At 34.2% G+C, this 19,315-nt stretch overlaps 1 protein-coding gene across 1 annotated transcript in view; it reads right to left on the reverse strand.

The window, feature by feature from the left end:
- Positions 1–5,711: 5,711 nt before the first annotated feature.
- LOC123524563 (tyrosine-protein kinase STK-like) overlaps positions 5,712–19,315 on the reverse strand; it is a 40,473-nt gene continuing 26,869 nt past the window's right edge. Inside the window, exons 13-17 of the mRNA XM_045302850.2 lie at positions 17,105–17,236; positions 14,210–14,419; positions 13,812–13,931; positions 13,409–13,549; positions 5,712–7,438 (exon numbers count right to left, since the gene is read on the reverse strand). Coding sequence (XP_045158785.2) covers positions 7,275–7,438; positions 13,409–13,549; positions 13,812–13,931; positions 14,210–14,419; positions 17,105–17,236 — 767 coding nt within the window. The 3' untranslated portion in view covers positions 5,712–7,274. The remainder of the gene's footprint in view (positions 7,439–13,408; positions 13,550–13,811; positions 13,932–14,209; positions 14,420–17,104; positions 17,237–19,315) is intronic.

Below are 19,315 nucleotides of genomic sequence, written 5' to 3' on the forward strand. Positions count from 1 at the left end.
ATAAAAACAAATCTGCGACAAGGGGTGCACAATTTGTTCCCATGGGAATACCAACAACTTGTCTAAAAACTGCATTCCCAAACCTGATGTAAATGTTGTTCAATAAAAAGGAAAGAGCTTTACAAACTTCGTCACAGGTCCACATTGTATAATGTTTAATAATATTGTTAGTAAAAAAAGCTTTATCAAAATTGCAAGCAATAAATGTAGCATTCTCTCTGGCAAAAGTCTTTTGAATTAGGGCAGTTAATATGTCATTTATTAAGTTATGTGGTAAAGTGGTATAAAAAGTAGAAAAATCGTATGTACTGACTGTAGATACCTTGTAATTATTAATTTTCAACTTATCCAGGATTTCACCAGAATTTTTAATCGACCAAAATAAGTGTTTACCAGAGTTTTCGTATACTTTATCGCAGTATCTTTCCACGTGGGCTTTCACAGCAGTTAGACATGATGTTAATAATTTTGAAATATTTGTAGTTGTACAAGAGCTTGAATTAGTGATGAAGCGAGCTTTATATGGCTGTTTATGCAATTTAGGAATCCAATACATGTTCGGTAGTTTAATTTGTTGATCGTCTATACGAACTTTTAAATTAGAAACTTCAGTGATGTGATCAGTAATCAACTTATTTTCAACAGAAAGACTCAATGTATAAGTGTTAGTGCTATTTAGTTCGTTTTGTAAAACATTAATATAATGTAGGCGTCAAATGATGATAATATTGTTGGCCGCCTTGTCTGCTGGAACTAAGACATACTTAGAATGAAATTCTTGGATTTCCTTTTTCAAATGTCTTAAAGTAAACTTGGGTTTTGGTGGAAGTAGGTGTTCATTAGTTTGATAAAATTTTATTCGAGAATCAACAATGTTAAAAATATTTCGTTTCCAAGTCGTAAATGCATTGGGATCAGCGTTCTCACGACGACACCATTTAACACAAAAGGTTTCGATGGATTCTGCAATCTGACCACGACAAGCATTAAAATCAATAGTTGAAGAAATTCTATATTTAGGTCCTTTAAAGAATAAATTACGAATACGCTTGTCCTTAACAATATCAAAATTACCAGTGATGACATGACCTGCATCTGAATAGCAAAATTTTGAGTTTTTACATTCGCAGTAAGAAGGAGTATTTGTTTGAACATCTAAGTCGGAAACAATTTTATTGTAATTGAAAATAACATTTCTTACAGGTGTTTTATATTTATAACAGATAATGGGAACTTCGGAGTTTCTGAAATATTTAGGCACAGAATCAATGACACGTTTATCACGAAATATACTAGGTACATCGATGAAGTCAATACCTTTGTTCATGAAATAAATTTTAAGAAAATGTCTCTCATGGTCAGATTGGGTGTCAATATGTGGACGGAGAACATGTTGTGTGTAACTTTGAATAAGATATGATACAGTGTAAAACGGATCTGTTTGAATAACATACTGGTCCGCTTCTTCGTCTAGCTTTTTAAGAGACTGTATAGATAAAGATGTAAGACGAGAAAGCATTGAATGTCTACCAGAGTTTGAAAGAATTAAATCGAGGTCAGCAACAGATATATTGACTTTAGATTTGCGTTTAACATTACCATTTCGTCTAATTCCATGAGACCTGGATTTACGTTTCCTAATATTTAAAATAGAAAAGATATCGATATCAGGGTTTTTAGAGATATTACCTTCCTGATAAATATTATCATTTAAGCCCAACGGAAACGGTGACTGTAAATTTTTAATCCATTTGAATTCTGCTACATGCCTGGCTTTAATTTTAAAACTAGATGTGGAATTAGTATCATATACGATTTGCTCTACTGGTTGCATTGTTACCTGATCAAATGTATGGCCAGATTTACGAAAGTGTTGGTATAAAAATGTAGTAAACTTGTTCCGACTACGTTTTGTATGAATGTTCACGGAAACGAATTTTTAAAGAACGTCCTGTTTGGCCAACATATTGAATACCACAATTGGGTGCGTTTCAAGTCAGTACATATATCATGTGGGACGTATTTCAATCAACGTCAGAATTAAGTACCACATTAAAAGTTCTGCCGTTAACGTTTGAGGTAATTGTAGACCTGTGCGATAAATGATTGCAACAACCGCACCTCTTAGAATTGCATTTGTTAATAGAACGGTACTCTCTACATCTCTGTGGAAAATTTTTATGTTTAATTTTATATTTCTTCAGTATAGTAGAAGTTAAAGGTGATAGACAAATACACAGATTATTACGAAAAACAGCTGGAGAATTTAATCTAGTACGTGGAATATAAACTGATTGAACAGAATGTAGCTTAAGTGGAGAAAGGCTAATCGATGGCGTATGTCTTAAAAAAGTACTGTTATCTTTAGGCAGATGAACAGAAGATGTAGAATGTAACCGAAGAGGTGAAAGAATTAATTTCGATACTCTATTATATATACTCATGAAATGTAATAATTATAATACCATTCTGTGAAAAGTGGCGTTCGGGTAGATCAGTCATCAGTTTCAATTCGTTAAGTGAAAATGTTAAGCGCCAGTTAAAAAGGCGCTGGAGGTCCCAGAATACAAGAGGACGGGATAACTAGCATGGACCGGAATGTCAGTGAACACAGAACCTTCAACGCGGTATAAGATACTTCTCATCTTGACAGAGGCCGAGAGTTTAGAGCGAATAACAATCCCTGAAGGATGAAAATATAACAACATTGATTGAATGTACGTGGAGACTTTTTACGGCCGCCACACGGCACAAACAACACAGTTGTGCGCATAAAAAAACAAAGAAAAATATCAAACAGGGAATGCCACGCACCAAAAACGTAGCCTCCTCAAAACGAAACCCCCAGCACGCAGACGCGTGCACCACACACACATACACACACACACACCCAAAGCCAACACATAAGGACAAAACGAACAACACACACGCACACAAAGCCAACACATAAGACGAAACGAACAAACAAAGGAACACAGTGGGGCACCGCCTTGGAACGGTCAGTGGCAAAAACACCACTGGGGAGCTTAAACCGGTTTATGGTGCACCTAACCTCACTCTTACCCCCACCATGTTCCAAAGACATGGGACAGTGTAAATAAAAGTAATCCCCTCCAGGAGAATCTCTTACACACGTAATGGAAACAAAAAGGCATGTCATGTAAAACACAAAAATGCTCGTGTATAAATATATAAAAAACAAACCTTAAGAACCAAAAATGTACTCAATGCCTTTTCAGAAGACAGAGCAACCAGAGAGACACCCTTAAGGGCCCGACGAAACAGGCCAGAAGACAAATATCAAAACAGTTCAGTCCTGGTAGGATTTAAAAACTGCCTATCATAGAGTCCTCCCCCTCTTCCGTCAGACGCAATCAAAGAGGGAAGCGTAGTGTCCAACTGTAAACGGGTTGAACACTAAACATGCGGTATGTCTCAAAACAGTTGGGTCGTAACCTCTTTTAATAAAACGTTTGATAATCTTTCCAAATACATTTGGAAAATTACCATGACCCAAGATCTTACGAAGTTTGTAAACCACATCCCCATAAAAAACGGGTTTAGAAATACCTTCACGCAGAAGTGTCTTTAAATTACTATTGAATTTTAAAACTAAATCAGAATTACGATAATAAAATTTAGCAAAATATTTACGCAATTTGTAATAACGGTAGCCTTGCTGAAGAAGTTTACCTGTAATATATTGATTACGTTCATTGAAATGCTTGACATGACTACACGCTCTAGCAAACCGAATTAATTGAGAAATATATACCCCATAAGATGTAGCCTGAGGTACATCCCCATCCAAATGGGGAAAATTTACAATCCTAAAATTAAAATCATCCCTCTTGTCATAAATTTTGGTATGTATAAAATTGTCATAAATAGAGAGATGTAAATCTAAAAATGAAGCATCAGTATCCGAATTGTTAGTTTTAATTAACTGAAGCTCCCTATGATAAATAGTACCCACCAATTGACCAAAAAACGGATTATCCATATTAAGAATATCATCTAGATAGCGTGATGTATTATTAAATGCCGTTATAATATCTGCCTGCGTATCTGGAGAGAGGCTCAACATAAAGTCTCTTTCATAACAATATAAAAACAAATCTGCGACAAGGGGTGCACAATTTGTTCCCATGGGAATACCAACAACTTGTCTAAAAACTGCATTCCCAAACCTGATGTAAATGTTGTTCAATAAAAAGGAAAGGGCTTTACAAACTTCGTCACAGGTCCACATTGTATCATGTTTAATAATATTGTTAGTAAAAAATGCTTTATCAAAATTGCAAGCAATAAATGTAGCATTCTCTCTGGCAAAAGTCTTTTGAATTAGGGCAGTTAATATGTCATTTATTAAGTTATGTGGTAAAGTGGTATAAAAAGTAGAAAAATCGTATGTACTGACTGTAGATACCTTGTAATTATTAATTTTCAACTTATCCAGGATTTCACCAGAATTTTTAATCGACCAAAATAAGTGTTTACCAGAGTTTTCGTATACTTTATCGCAGTATCTTTCCACGTGGGCTTTCACAGCAGTTAGACATGATGTTAATAATTTTGAAATATTTGTAGTTGTACAAGAGCTTGAATTAGTGATGAAGCGAGCTTTATATGGCTGTTTATGCAATTTAGGAATCCAATACATGTTCGGTAGTTTAATTTGTTGATCGTCTATGCGAACTTTTAAATTAGAAACTTCAGTGATGTGATCAGTAATCAACTTATTTTCAACAGAAGGACTCAATGAATGAGTGTTAGTGCTATACCCGTGATTGGTGGCGTATCTCAGATCTGCCATACCTCCTTCTATGGCCTCATCAATACCACCTTTCTATCATGAATATATGTTACAACATAAAACCTTGCGTGAACACCAAAAGGTGGTAATAAAGAATGGGACTGTCAGCATGTCCTTAGCATAGCTATAACCGGTTTCAAAATTTAAACAGATGAGAACAAATTACAGTTTATTCTATATTTTCGATTGTGGAACTAACTTAAAAAATCTGAGAACTTAATGCCGTGTAAGAACATGTTAAAGTACAGATAGACTACAGCTTTCTATTGTCTTTTTATAGGAAATTTGTAAGTTATATCAGAAATAAACTTAGAAGCCGTAATAAACAAAACGCAAGTCATATGCCACAGCGCCAACACTACTGAATAGCGTCATTACGGATACGATAGCGCCACCTTTAAAAAAATACTGGCATATTTATTTTTAAGGGATATTTAATTAATTCTAATGTTTATCTGTGTAAGTAACGTACACATTTTGACCATCTGCATGCGCAATAATGTTCTTATAAAATAGCAATGCATCGAAATATAATTTGAATACAGACTGATATCAAAATGTACAAACGTGCTAATCAGGGGAAAAACTCTTGACACCACAGTTTACATAATATTTCAACGAAATTACAGAAAACGTGTTCTTACACGGCACTACATTCTCCGATTTTAGAAACAAGACTTTTCAATAAAACTATAAGACAGAATGTAAATATTTACAACTTAAAACCGGCGGTAGCAGGCTAACGGAAAAGTTGACAGCTTCTTCCCTTATCACAACTTCTTGGTGGTGGCGCTAGGGTTGAGTAACCACGTAGCAGTTACTCGCAATGGCTTAGAAGGGTCGAACCGACAGATTAAAATGGAAAGGGGCGGATTGAAATCCAAGAGTAACACAATTACTTTTCAGTATTATTTTCTGTCCAGATCATATAACAATTATATATATATGCAAAAGTCTGTACCGGATCAAGTATATTATAAAGAAAAAATAAACAACATTACATGAGTAACATTATATTTGCATATATATATATATATATATATATATATATATATATATATATATATATATATATATATATATATATATATATATATATATATCTGTCACCTTCTTAGTGTTTCTTGCTCTTTACAGTCGCGGGTAAATAAAATATTAAAATAACACAGTAACTTGCTGTAACCACTGTACTAACAGAAATTTTATATTATGTTGTGAAACATATACACAATTGAAAAACTAAATTGATAAAGATTTAACTTATAATGCAAAAAAATAGAGTTTTTTTCCGAGTTTGATAGATCTTGTTTTCAGCTAGTTACACAAGAAAAAGAGAACAATATGTCTTCTTGGATGGCCAACACGTGACATTTTTAACTCGATTCAGGTGACATTGTTGCTTGCATTTTTTTCATTACTAGACGGATTTTAATAAGATAAAAAAAGATTCAAAAACAAAAGAAGTAGTGCTCGCTTCGGCACAAAGGGTCTGACACAAATTCTAAATACTCTTTTTTTTCAAACACTTGACAAAGACTCCATGTGCACGTTACTTACGTATTAAGTCCGTGAAAACACGTTTGGGCGAACTGTTTGAGAAAATTTTAAGAAAGTCTGATAGACATTTCCAGGAGGCAAACTTTTCCAGTTTACGGCTCTTTTTAATATTATCTAAATCGGTGAAGTCGTAAAGGGAATTATAGCAAAAATTGTACCTCAATCGGGCCATTTCCCCGTGTATATGTAACAAAATGTCAGGTGGGTTAGCCACCCTGTAGAATAACAAACTTTTTATCGGTTCTGCACGAAAAGCATATATAATTTAAAATCAATGCAAATGTTCGATTTGTTGAAGGATGACAATGATATTAATAAATATATACAATGACAAAACTAAAATAATGACGGAAGCAATGACATCACAATTACAAAAACGAAAACACAATCTACACGTCTATCTTCAAGAATCTATCAAACATTAGTTAAATGTTCAATCGAACCTCATACAAACACAGATTTCTGTGACACCAGCGTTTCTTCATTCACGCAATAAAACAAATTTCTTTAAATATTTACTAGCTCCATGGGGTAAACTGTTATACAACATAGAATACATTTAATGGTTTGGACCCGTAATAACAATCGGCAATTAACGTGCTCCCCCGTATGCTATTTCGGCATGTTCCGTGTTTCTACAAAAAAATATTTGCGCGATGAGCTATATTTACGATCGAAACATGTCGAATGGGTTAACTTAAATACGAAATCACAAGAAAACTGCCATGTGTCCGCTACCTTGAGCTTTAGGACTTTGATAATCAAAATTTGCATAACGTCACTACAAATTATGAAATAATCAACATTATTAAGTAATTTGCATAAAACTATTCTACTAGTAGTTCAAAACCGTGAACAGCTATAAGTTGTATATCAGCAACCAACTGTCTCAATCACAAGTTTACAGTTTTATTTCAGCGTAGTCGTTTTCAAATATTTCCACAAAATTTGATGGAAATAGGCCGCGAGTACCATTTGTTGTTGTTCCTATCCACCAATTTTCGTCTACTGGATCCACATTAGTTACAATGTCGTCCTTGCAAAACGATATCTCGTCGTCGTCTTCTAGATAAGATTAAAATAAAAGTTTGATAAGAAACTAACATGTGACTGAGATATTTCGACTGAGTCTTATTTTAAAATCAGTAATGGTGTAGGGAGTGCTTTTAAATTTTACCGAATGAATTTGGCAAATTTTCACAAACAGACCAACACTTATAAACGAATATACACATAAATTCTAGTTATTTGTGACAAATACATCGTGCTTAATGACACTAGTATGCTACCATCAAGGAAAAGGCCTGCTCCAAATCTTATACACATTTGGAAATCCGCTTAAAACTTAGGGACTTAACTGACTGAATTCGCTGCACAGTTTACAACAACCCACAGCATCTAAGCACTAATTGTAGGAGTGCAAAACAAGAAGTATGAAAGCACAGGCCTTTCCCTAATAAAGAAAGATGTCATAGCTCATGTGAACGAAGCATCCAAGGCTGAAATACTTAAAGAGCAATTCTTGTAAGTATCCAACCATGAAGACGGTTTAACTCTACTTAATCTTGGAAACAACCAGATTCTACAACCAGTAACATCACAATAAGTTGGTTTCGTAAACCCAGTTACCCCAGAATCCATCTCCCCATGTTTTTAAGGAGAACGTGGCACCAGTGTCAAAGGGTAAACCAGCACTACAGGTCTGTATCTTACAGTGTTTCGTTCGGGCCAGCGCCTGCTCCCTGTGAACGCAAAGCGCGACAGGATGATGGTGACAACACGACAGTGCGATGGCGAAGCGTGACAGTGCGATTGCGAAGCGCGACAATACGATGGTGACAGTCCGTCGTTGTGTCGCGCTTCGCCATCGTACAGTCGCGCTTCGCCATCATAGTGTCCCGCTTCGCCATCGCACTGTCGCGCTTCACCATCGTAGTGTTACCATCTGTCGCGCCTTGCAATCGTACTGTCGCGTTTCGCCATCGCACTGTCGCGCTTCACAATCATAGTATCACTATCGTACTGTCGCGCTTCACCATCGTACTGTCGCGCTTCGCCATCGCACTGTCGTGCTTCACCATTGTGCTGTCGCGCTTCGCCATCGTACTGTCGCGCTTCACCAACTTTTTCTGTTTACTTAAGGGTCGACTTTAATGTATAGGATTGTACGGTCAGACAGTGGGGCGTGCATTGGATTTATTTACTTACAATCTTGTTTAACATAAATCTACATTTTTATCCAATACGTTTCTTTTATTAAACCTTTAGGGTCAGTGGTAAAAAGACAGGGTTGGTCGGGTAAGCGGAAACAAACAACTGTATTCTAGACCTAATTAACACTTTTGCATAAAATATACACAAAAGCTTTAAAAGCAAAATTTATACAACAGTGCATTTGTATTATTTTTAGCTGACAATATATACTTTTAACGTTTCATGACTTGAAATATATGAGCTGATTAAACAACAGTTCCTCACAAAGCAAAACATTAATTACATGTAAATACATTTATAATCATCTATTTTTCCACAGAGGTTAATTTTGAATACAATGTTATTTTGTTAATAAATAACCCTCGATTGGGTGATATTCGTTTTTATCATTCCTCAAGTAAACTATGTAAGACAGCCATAGACAATGGAGCCTTTTTTGGAATAATACATTTCATATGAACGTGTGATATATTTTTGATATCATCATGCCGGATGATGTTCATTTGAAAGACACTCTGCCGGGGAATTTTCATTTCATAACGTCAGGTCTGGTGAAATTCATTTCAATAATATAGTCCCTGGCTCGCGGATTTTGCTTTTTCCGCGTTACCACCTGCACAAATATTGTTATGAGTGGAACATCGCGATGATTTTTCACACTGAATCACTACTGAAGACTGTGATAAATCGCGATGATTTTGTAAGACCCCGCGATCTATTATACATAAAGTGTTCACGGCGACCCGCGATGAAAAATCTCAGCGGGTCGCGCTGAAATGCGATGGATCGCGGCGACTGCCGGTGATTCGCCGCGATCCATCGCATTTCAGCAGGTGAGGTTTGCTAAGGCGCATATTTATACACTTAACGAATGATATTTTCGAACTATTTGCAACCGCGTTTATTGCAAATATCTTAAAAACTAATTAATGTGTCTTTATAAACTTTTACTTTTATCAAATACACTTTTATAACTTAAATGCAACAATAATAAAAATTATAATTTGACTTTAATCACGAAAACGTAGATTGTAATAGGAAATATAATAAAGCGGAGCCGTTATTTCAAATCTAGTCTATTTCCTTTAAATTGGTTTACTACAATTATACTTGGTATATAAAAGTAGTATTTTAATTATTTTCATATAAATATAAAGAACGGTCTGCGATGTTAATTTTTTAGCTATAATTAAACAAATCACACATTACAAATTAATGGAAGTTATTCAATAGTGTATCTAGACTTAACATTTAATAGATTTTTATATATACTAATTTAACCAAAATATTATAGTAAGCTAAATTTGAACACCAATTAATCTTTACACTGGTAATACATAATATCCAGTTTATAAAAATATATAGCGTGAGAGTCATTATTGTTGATGATAATTTAAAAAACAAATACTTCAAATGTTTATCAAATATAATATAAGAAACAATGTGCATTTCATACCACGTGTATCATTTTTTTAAATATGATCATATATCGGCAAAAGTTGTCAATTAACAACTTATCTATTGATAACACTCTGCCGCTATTGACACGCGTTAAAACAACATTGAGATATCTCGTCATTGTGAAAAGTAAAACACGTAGCCGGTCTAATGCATGTACAATGTAACAGTACACAGACAAACTTGCAGAATTTACACTTACGTAAATATTATAATATTATTGTTGAATTAATCTATCAACCACGTATTCGGCTAAAAGGACAATTTAACGCCTGCATGTGTCTTACATGTTTTCAAATGAGTATCTGGCACATTAAAAACTTCAGATTTTCTTGCGTATATTCATGCAATTTTTTATTCGTTTTCTTATAATTTTGTTTATCATTTCACCAAGTACTTCTCTATACAAAAACAAAGAGTTTATGCGCCAAATTTAAGGTTTACTTTGTTAATTTATTGCAATAACAAGAAAAGAAAAAATGTTAGACATTTTTGTATTTTACATCCCTTTCTTTCAAAACTTTCTTTATCTTTTAAACTTTTAAAGATTAATTCATTTCGTAATATTTATGTACTACCTTAAAATTTAGTTAATAATATTGTTTTTAATTGTGAAATGTAAATTTTGTAATAGTTTTGATTTGCTTTTGCCCAATTATTGTAAATTTAATTATTGTATTTATACATGTATCTAGCAGAATGTCATTCACCGATTTAATTTTAAAATCTCGTTGACTGTTCCTATTGCAGTTTAAAGCAACTGCATACATATCATTAATCTAAGAGAGGTTCTTTGATATATATGCGATTTATCTTCCCTATTCATTTATATTTATTATCATCAGATTTGACATTACCGGTACAGGTGAAACTCAATAATCTGATTTTATCCTGTTGCGTTATATTTCAATAGCTATGCATGAGCCCGCCCGCTTAGCTCAGTAGGTAAGAGCGTTGGTCTACGGATCTCGGGGGCGCGAATTCGATCCTCGGGCGGGGCGTATGTTCTCCGTGACTATTTGATAAACGACATTGTGTCTGAAATCATTAGTCCTCCACCTCTGATTCATGTGGGGAAGTTGGCAGTTACTTGCGGAGAACAGGTTTGTACTGGTACAGAATCCAGGAATACTGTTTAGGTTAACTGCCCGCCGTTACATGACTGAAATACTGTTGAAAAACGGCGTTAAACCAAAAACAAACAAACAAAGCTATGCATGATTGTATGTTTATGATAAAAACAACATTTTACCATTCTTTGGTAAGTTTTTAAACAAATAAAAAAATGAATTACACTGATATGACATTTTTTCATTATTTAATTATAATACTGTAAAAAAAGTTTTCACTAAATGCAGATATTACTTTTTACATGATACGGCCACACTGAAAAACAAACTTAACATATTATAAATGGTAAAACAAAGAATGCATTATTTTATATAAAGATAGGTGTTATCAAATCTTCAGATAAACAGATAACAGATAAATTATACATTATGAAAACACGTATAACTGAAATAATCTATGCAAAATATGTTTGAAATTATTATTAAAGATGATGAAAAGCCATTTACTTTTCATTTTTCCTCTAAATAATTAATGTTAAAACTCCTGTCAGTTCATATGCATTCTACACTGTATATAGCATTTATATGGTCATTCTCTTACCTGTAATTCGCGGCGATCCACTGCAATTCACCGCGAAATACCGGCACTTCACCGCGATGCGCTGCGATATATCTTCGCAATACACCGCAATCGATTTATTGCTTTTGGTCGCGGTGGAAGCTGTAAAATATATCGTGGGGATGAAAGAAAAAACGCGCATCCCTGCGGCTCATAAAAGTGTACGCACTAGGGTCCAATCGCAGGGGAAGCGCGGACTTAGAAAAATCCTTGAGGTAGGAACTGTACCTGTGCCGAAAAGCGTTCCAGTTATTTGATCATTGGACAGAGTTGCCAATACTATACGATACAGAGTTTAATTAAAGTCGGTCCTTAAGTCAACAGAGAAAATGTAGTGAAACGCAACAGTACGATGGCGAAGCCCGACAGTACGATGGTGACATTACGATGGTGAAGCGCAACAGTGCAACGGCGAAGCGTGACACTACGATGGTGATGCGCGACAGTACGATTGCGAAGCGCGACAGTACGATTGTGACACTACAATGGTGAAGCGCAACAGTGCGTGGTGAAGCGCGACAGTACGATAGTGACACTTCGAAGGTGAAGAATGACAGTGCGATGGCGAAGCGCGAGACTACGATGGTGAAGCACGACAGTACGATGGCGAAGCGCGACAGTACGACGGACTGTCATTATCGTACTGTCGCGCTTCGCCATCGTACTGTCGCACTTTGCCATCGCACTGTCGTGTTGTCACAATCGTATTGTCGCGCTCCGCCATCGTACTGTCGCGCTTCGAAATCGTACTGTCGGACCGTCGCGCTTCGTGTTCACAAGGAGCATGCGCTGGCCCTAACGGAACGCCGTAGTATCTCTCACGCCCATCGTCTGTAAATTCCTAACGCTCATCACATTCACAGAACGTTTGACAAAATTTCAGTAATTTTTTTAACAGTGAATAATTTTTGAAAATGATAATTAACGCGAACAATAAATAATAATCATCAGACAAAAAGTTATCAGACTGAGCATGGAAAAAGACATTTATAATGGAATCTTGATGGATTTGTAAAGCTGTAAAGCTGTGTTCCAAAACAGAAATTTAATTAAGCAGCTTGTTGGAAAAGAGCATTTGATACTCTCCGTAATATCTTCAGGATAAAACTAACAATTAGGACACAGGTGTTTCTTTTTGGATTTACATTTCTCTATGTATAATAATATCATACAAACTAAAATCTATGAAAAAAGAGATGCTTATTATTTCATTATTGTTAATTTTCCCCATTTAGATGGGAAATACCCCCGCAACATTTTATGGGATCTGAAGTAAGAAACTTTGGAACATAGTAGGGATAATAAGTAAGGGATTGCGCGCAAATAATTGGTTTCAGCTCCACAAAGGTTTGCAACGACCGTTCCAAGGCGGTAGCCTTAATGTGTTCCTTAATATGTTTTTTTTTATTATTGCCTATTTAATGCACATACGTACGCTGATGTAGGATTTTATTTTTGGAGGCCACCGGAACATTGGAACAAGGTCACTTTGGCCTTTTTGTACTTTTTAACATGTCTACACGCTTCAGTAAATCTAATTAAATGACTAATATATATTCCATTAAATATTGCACTACAACATCTCCGTCTAAATAAGAGAAGTTTTCTGGCAGTTATAATGATTTGTTTAATAAATATTTTAACTTGCTATTTATGTAGAGAATATACATGTACCTGCTTCATATTCGTAAAAGACTTTCACATCAAATCCACCATTTATTTTAGGCATTCCAGTGTTGTTTCTCAGCGGACTTTGTGCTGTTGATCCTATATTTTGCTCAGACTGCTGTGACTTTTGCGAATCTATTCGTTTGTCTGAAAGTGGCGGTTGATTGTACGCATAATATTTACTGGGATACACATATCACTGGTACTTCAGTTATCTTCAAGTTTATATCAAGCCATTGCATTGGACGTATGACAAACTAAAGACTTTTACTGTCTTAACATTTAATTATAGTCTTTGTTGATTCTTGAACACCACAAATGTCTACTATACATATCTATCTTCAACCTGGGAGTGTACAATATATAAAAATATACAGTAAATTAATAAAAAAATATTTTCATGCCTTACCGGGCCTTATGACACTACTGACATTTACATAAGTATGCATGTCTAAATCTGCTGGCACTTCATACGGCTCTTGTCCCTCTGCCAAAGTTCCTCTCCTGTATAGGTCTTGTATATCGGCATCTCATGAAATAAAAAAACATGTTATTCTACAAGTTATGCAAATATCTCAATACGTTTATAAAATGAATATGAGTACATCTACTTGTAAAATATATATAAGTATATCTACTTGTACTTTAAGGGACGAATTGTAACTATAAATTTGATTTTATTGTAATTCAATTTGACTCACATTAATTGTTCTTGAATACTTCAATGCGATGCAATTCGGTGAATGTGGTGAATTCTAATTTGAGAAAGAATTAAACTAATTGACATAATATGATAATATCTTGTACATTCCAAACGAGTTTCAGATTCTACAGCAACATCAAAATAATGAAGAAATTCTCCAAGGAAGTCAAATGTTGGACGACATTCCGGACGACGATGCCAACATTCTAGCATTGTAACATAAAAAGCGACAGGGCAAAGTTCAGGACCGCCCTTGGGCTCGGGTAGTCTGAATCCTTCTTGCAAACGGCTTATCGTATCTTCTTCAACCAAACCTAAAATGCATATATAAAACATACAGATAAAACGTAAAATATCAACTTAAATCAATTGAGGTATTAACTGCTACGATACCGACCTTGAGGCAACTGACTTTCTGGCGTACATTTAAGCTAGAATTATTCAAATTGAAACCATCCGTTAATTATATTAATAACTACACTATAAAATATTTAAAGGTTACGTAAAACGCTTCATGAAGTTTCATACGCTAAAATGTTCCAAGAGTTTTATCTACATTGTAATTAATTATATTAAGACAGTATGTAATTCTTTATTTTCTTGGAAAAGTCTATTAAATTTTCACATTAGTGGTGATATAGCCGATAAATTAGAAATAAGAATATAGAAAAAACATGAATGCGTAAATTCATACACTACAAAAATAAAATAGTACTTGAAAAACAGACATCGTTTTACTTAATTCTTTTCAATAATTGCAGAATAAGGCATGCAAGAAAATGAATCTATTACTGGCTGAAAGTGAGGAAGGAAATATCTGGCTCTCCGGAAACTACATGTTGTACGTTAACTCGGAAGAGCCTCGTTACCGCCTAAACTGTTACCATCCATCAAAAGATTTCCATATGAACATTCATCCAGTTAAAGTTTCTTCTACTCTGCTCGTTTACGTAACAAAAACATAAAAATATCGAAAAAATATAACAAAACCATGTTTCATATAATATCTTAATATTACGAATCGGTTACATGCCACGTGTATAATTCACTCTGCTGCACCATTGTGAAATTATTCCGCAGGCATATAAACTCTTGGTATCGAGTCGATACAGTAAATCATGGTTCTGCGTTTTAAGTTTGCCAGTATGCACTGAACGATTACGTTTTTCAATTAATTTTGAATGAAACGTGCTTTACTGTGGTTGCCAAAGTAAATATACTCTTTTCATTCCATTAACATCAGTGTCACTAATTAAATGGGGTTTTAAGTGTGTCATGCTTATTACGCAGTCAGTAATTATGTCTTAATAAGTTATTTGTAAATTATATATTTCAAGAATGAAGACACCTAACTGTTTTCAGACACAGTGTTTAGGGGTCCGATTACGCCTCCCATCTAATACAAGTCATTGTTATTTGAGACCACCCGAGTCTTATTTGTATCACTACATATAACAATGATATTAATAGACAATTTGGTAAAAAAATATTGGAATAACAAAAACGGAAATTGGTATATGGTCCCAGGATGGTGAATTTTAGCCCATATTCTATCAATTACTACAAATGAATTCGGCAAATGTGGGAAAATGTCTCATAAAAAGTTCTTTAGTTATAAAAAAATAAACGGAGTTACCGCAAGGGGCCTCAAATGAAAACAAAGTTCTTTAGTTATGTATTCTAACATAGTATAAACACTTTAAAAAATAATCATACAATATCTTGGATTTCAGAGGTACTAAGTACTAAGTAGGTAATCAAGCAGCACTTCTGAGCTATCAGATAAAGGCGGAAACTAAATCCTTAGGTTTTTCCCCAGTCAAAGTTGTATTTCCATGTTTTATGTAACCGAGTTTCTGGTTTTAATTCATTGTGGACCTATATTTGGCACTTTGATAGTTTTTCTCAAAGAAAGGAATGCTTGTTGGAAGTTGATAAAGAGATATTTTAATAGTACCCATCTTCTTTAAATATTCTATAATTAAATAAAAATGATGCACAACTTTCGACATATTTACAATAAAAAACAAGAACAAATATCAAACAAAGTTCGTTATATCTATATTATCATTTACTTAGAGTTACTTGCACTGGATATAAATGACAGAATAAAATGAAATGTAAAGACATCCTAGAGCTGCGTGGTCTAATTTACATTTTAGTTCCCGCATACTATTTATTCTCGTGGGAATGCCAGATACATCATCAGCACGAAAACTTCAAGGCTGTTAAAAGAAAGATGATTAAGGTTTTTTACTTCTCTGAAAATGATTATTGATTCTGATTTAAATCCGAATAAGATATTTATCTTTACAACACTAGATATTTTGTGCATCAACCTGCAAAATCTAATTTGGTTCAACTGGATTAGAAACTACCAAATGTAAATAAGTTTCATCAGCAAAAATACCTTTGAACGTTTTATATTTAAACAGTGAATACAAAGGACCAAGTATTGATCCTTGTGGAACGCAAGAAGTTATTGTCACACAATCTGACAATCAGATATCAGAAAACCATTGTTGTGAACTGTCGGGTACAGGAATCATAAAGTTTAACTAAAAGACCTTGGTGTGAAACTTGATTGAAGGCTTATCGTGTTAGCGACCTGTAAGATTCCGCTTTTTCATTTTGCTGATAACAAAACATACAACACTTATTTCGTTACGCTAATTTAATCTGTATTCAGAATTTCTCATCATTTTTATATTTGTCAGATATATTTCGCTCGGTCTACAGATTATATTCCTCGACACCAGAACTTAAAATATGTCAGGAAAAAGTTTTGATGCACTATAGAAATATTCTTAATTGTATTTGTATGACATGAAACGCGCCAAGTTCACGGTCCCTTCACACATGTGCGCATACGAGGACAATATATATATATACGTATATGTCGAAACATTGGTATCAATTATAAACTTATGCAATCAGCAAGATTCAGAATGATTCAAACCCATAGAAAACTCTGTTACCGTTGATTTGTTCATGGTTACCTGCATATGGTATTTTTCCAAACGTGATGAGTTCATACAACAATACCCCAAATGACCACACGTCCGATTTTGTGCTAAACTTATCTTCGTCAACTATTGCTTCTGGTGCAGTCCATTGCCATTCATTTTCACCTTATAAGAAACATATTTTATGATATATTCAGATGATCTTCACAAGAATCGGTCTTTATCGTGCTAGTAAATAAGAACCACGTTATCTAACTGATTCTTCATTTATATTGTCAGCATAAAACTTTTGATTTCATTACACGTGTGCAAAATGTCATTTTTGTCGTAATTTAGCTTCATTGGTAAACAGAGACAAAAATAACATATTTCACACGTACCAAAAGTCACACAATTACATGTAGATGAGTTTTCATATCTGCTAAAATTCATGTGTTTCGAACACATTTATCTTATAACTGCTAAAATAAATATTTTTGTCATTTTCGCTTTCATATATTGATCAGAAAGTAGTTTTTAAGTATCCGTGTTTGAAAACAGTAATAGTCCGATAAAGACATCCTTTGAAATTCGTATGCACAGACGTGAACGTCAGAGGTCCAAGTCCAAGGTAAAACATTGTAATAGACATTTGCGAATTAAGATGAAGTGGAATGTGAACGCCAAGGATGAACGATATTTCAAAAGGACGAACTCAGCAAAATTTAATCATGTGCGGTAGGAAAAACAAGGTTTAATTTATTATACCTCCAATTTGATTTGGCTTTGTCTAGTCGTATGTCCGTCTCTCTGTCAAACATTTGTGTCCCACATGTCGCCAAAAGTATTTGATATACCGTCATTATACTTTACCGAAATTTTATTCAACATCAAATTTGAGCACTTGAGACAAACTGCTCAAGGTGAGTTACTTTGATCATCCTTTCTGTCGTCCGTTGTCGATTTTCAACTTAAACATTTTCACATTTAACACTCTAGAGGTCATAATTCGGGCCCAATCTAAATATGACTTGGTCAGCACGTTTGTCTTGATAAGATATCGGAAAAGTGTGTACTGTGTAAATAGTAGGTCACTGTGTTAACTCACTAAATAACAGAGACCATGTTTTCTACTACATCTATATGAAACATGGTCTGAATGTTTGAAAATCTAGACCAGGTTTGAAACTGGATTGTGTTGGGAAAATGCCACTTTGCCAATCATAGAAAAAACATTGCTAACATAGTAGAGACCATACTTCTTTTTCATATTTATGAAACCTGTTAAGAATATTTTATTTCATAAAATCTAGATCTCAAAGAAGTGTCAAAACCAAAGTCATATAGATAAAAAAAACGCTCTTTAGTCCATATTTGCTACCTGATCTGAACATTGTCAGATGTATTCTCGTAAAATTTACGTCAAGGTCTAAACTGGGATATATGATTTTAAAGTTAATGTCAATGTGTCAAATAATACTTTACCATTCTTAAAACTTTAGAGGCAACATTTTCTACATTTTTCTCCTAAAAATTTGTCAGAATGTTTACAACCTTTGTCAAGTTTAAAACTGGGTTATATGTTGTCAAAGACAAGGTTATAATAATAATAGTAATAATTAAATATTTATTTGATGAAGATCACATTATATAGTGTATATTATATAAAAATGAAACGACTACTTATTACTATAATGGACTTAAGTTAACAACAACAAGACACTCGCATTTATGACAAAAATGGCATCATTATAATATTATGTAAAACTGGAAAGAAGTTATTCTAATCCCTGGACTGTAACATGAACGAACGTTGTTTGAAATTATTTTTGAATTTTTACAATGTCCTAGATTGGTTAATTTTAGCAGGTATTTACGTCGAAATACGAGAACGAATCTATAAGATAATTTGTACGAGGTCTTGTACGCAAAACAAGATTACTTGAGAAACTCAATATTTCAGTCATGTAGACAGGCACCATGTTTTGCAAAGATTTGTAAACCATCACTGCTAAATGATATTTTACACGGTTCTTAAATTTCAGCCAATTCAGATCGTTATAAAGTCGAATGCATTACACTTTAGAGGCTACGATAAATTCTGACCCCATATAGTCAACAAGGTTTTTCTATGATATGAACTGGTCACTTAGTGTTTGACCAAGATCGTCCACTCGCCATTCTGAGTATATTTCTGATTCGGTTAATTTTGTGACCTCTAGAATACTAACAGTGAAATTGGCAACGACGAACGACGACATATGA

The sequence above is a fragment of the Mercenaria mercenaria genome, chromosome 3, assembly GCF_021730395.1.
Source record: "Mercenaria mercenaria strain notata chromosome 3, MADL_Memer_1, whole genome shotgun sequence".
Taxonomy (NCBI): domain Eukaryota; kingdom Metazoa; phylum Mollusca; class Bivalvia; order Venerida; family Veneridae; genus Mercenaria; species Mercenaria mercenaria.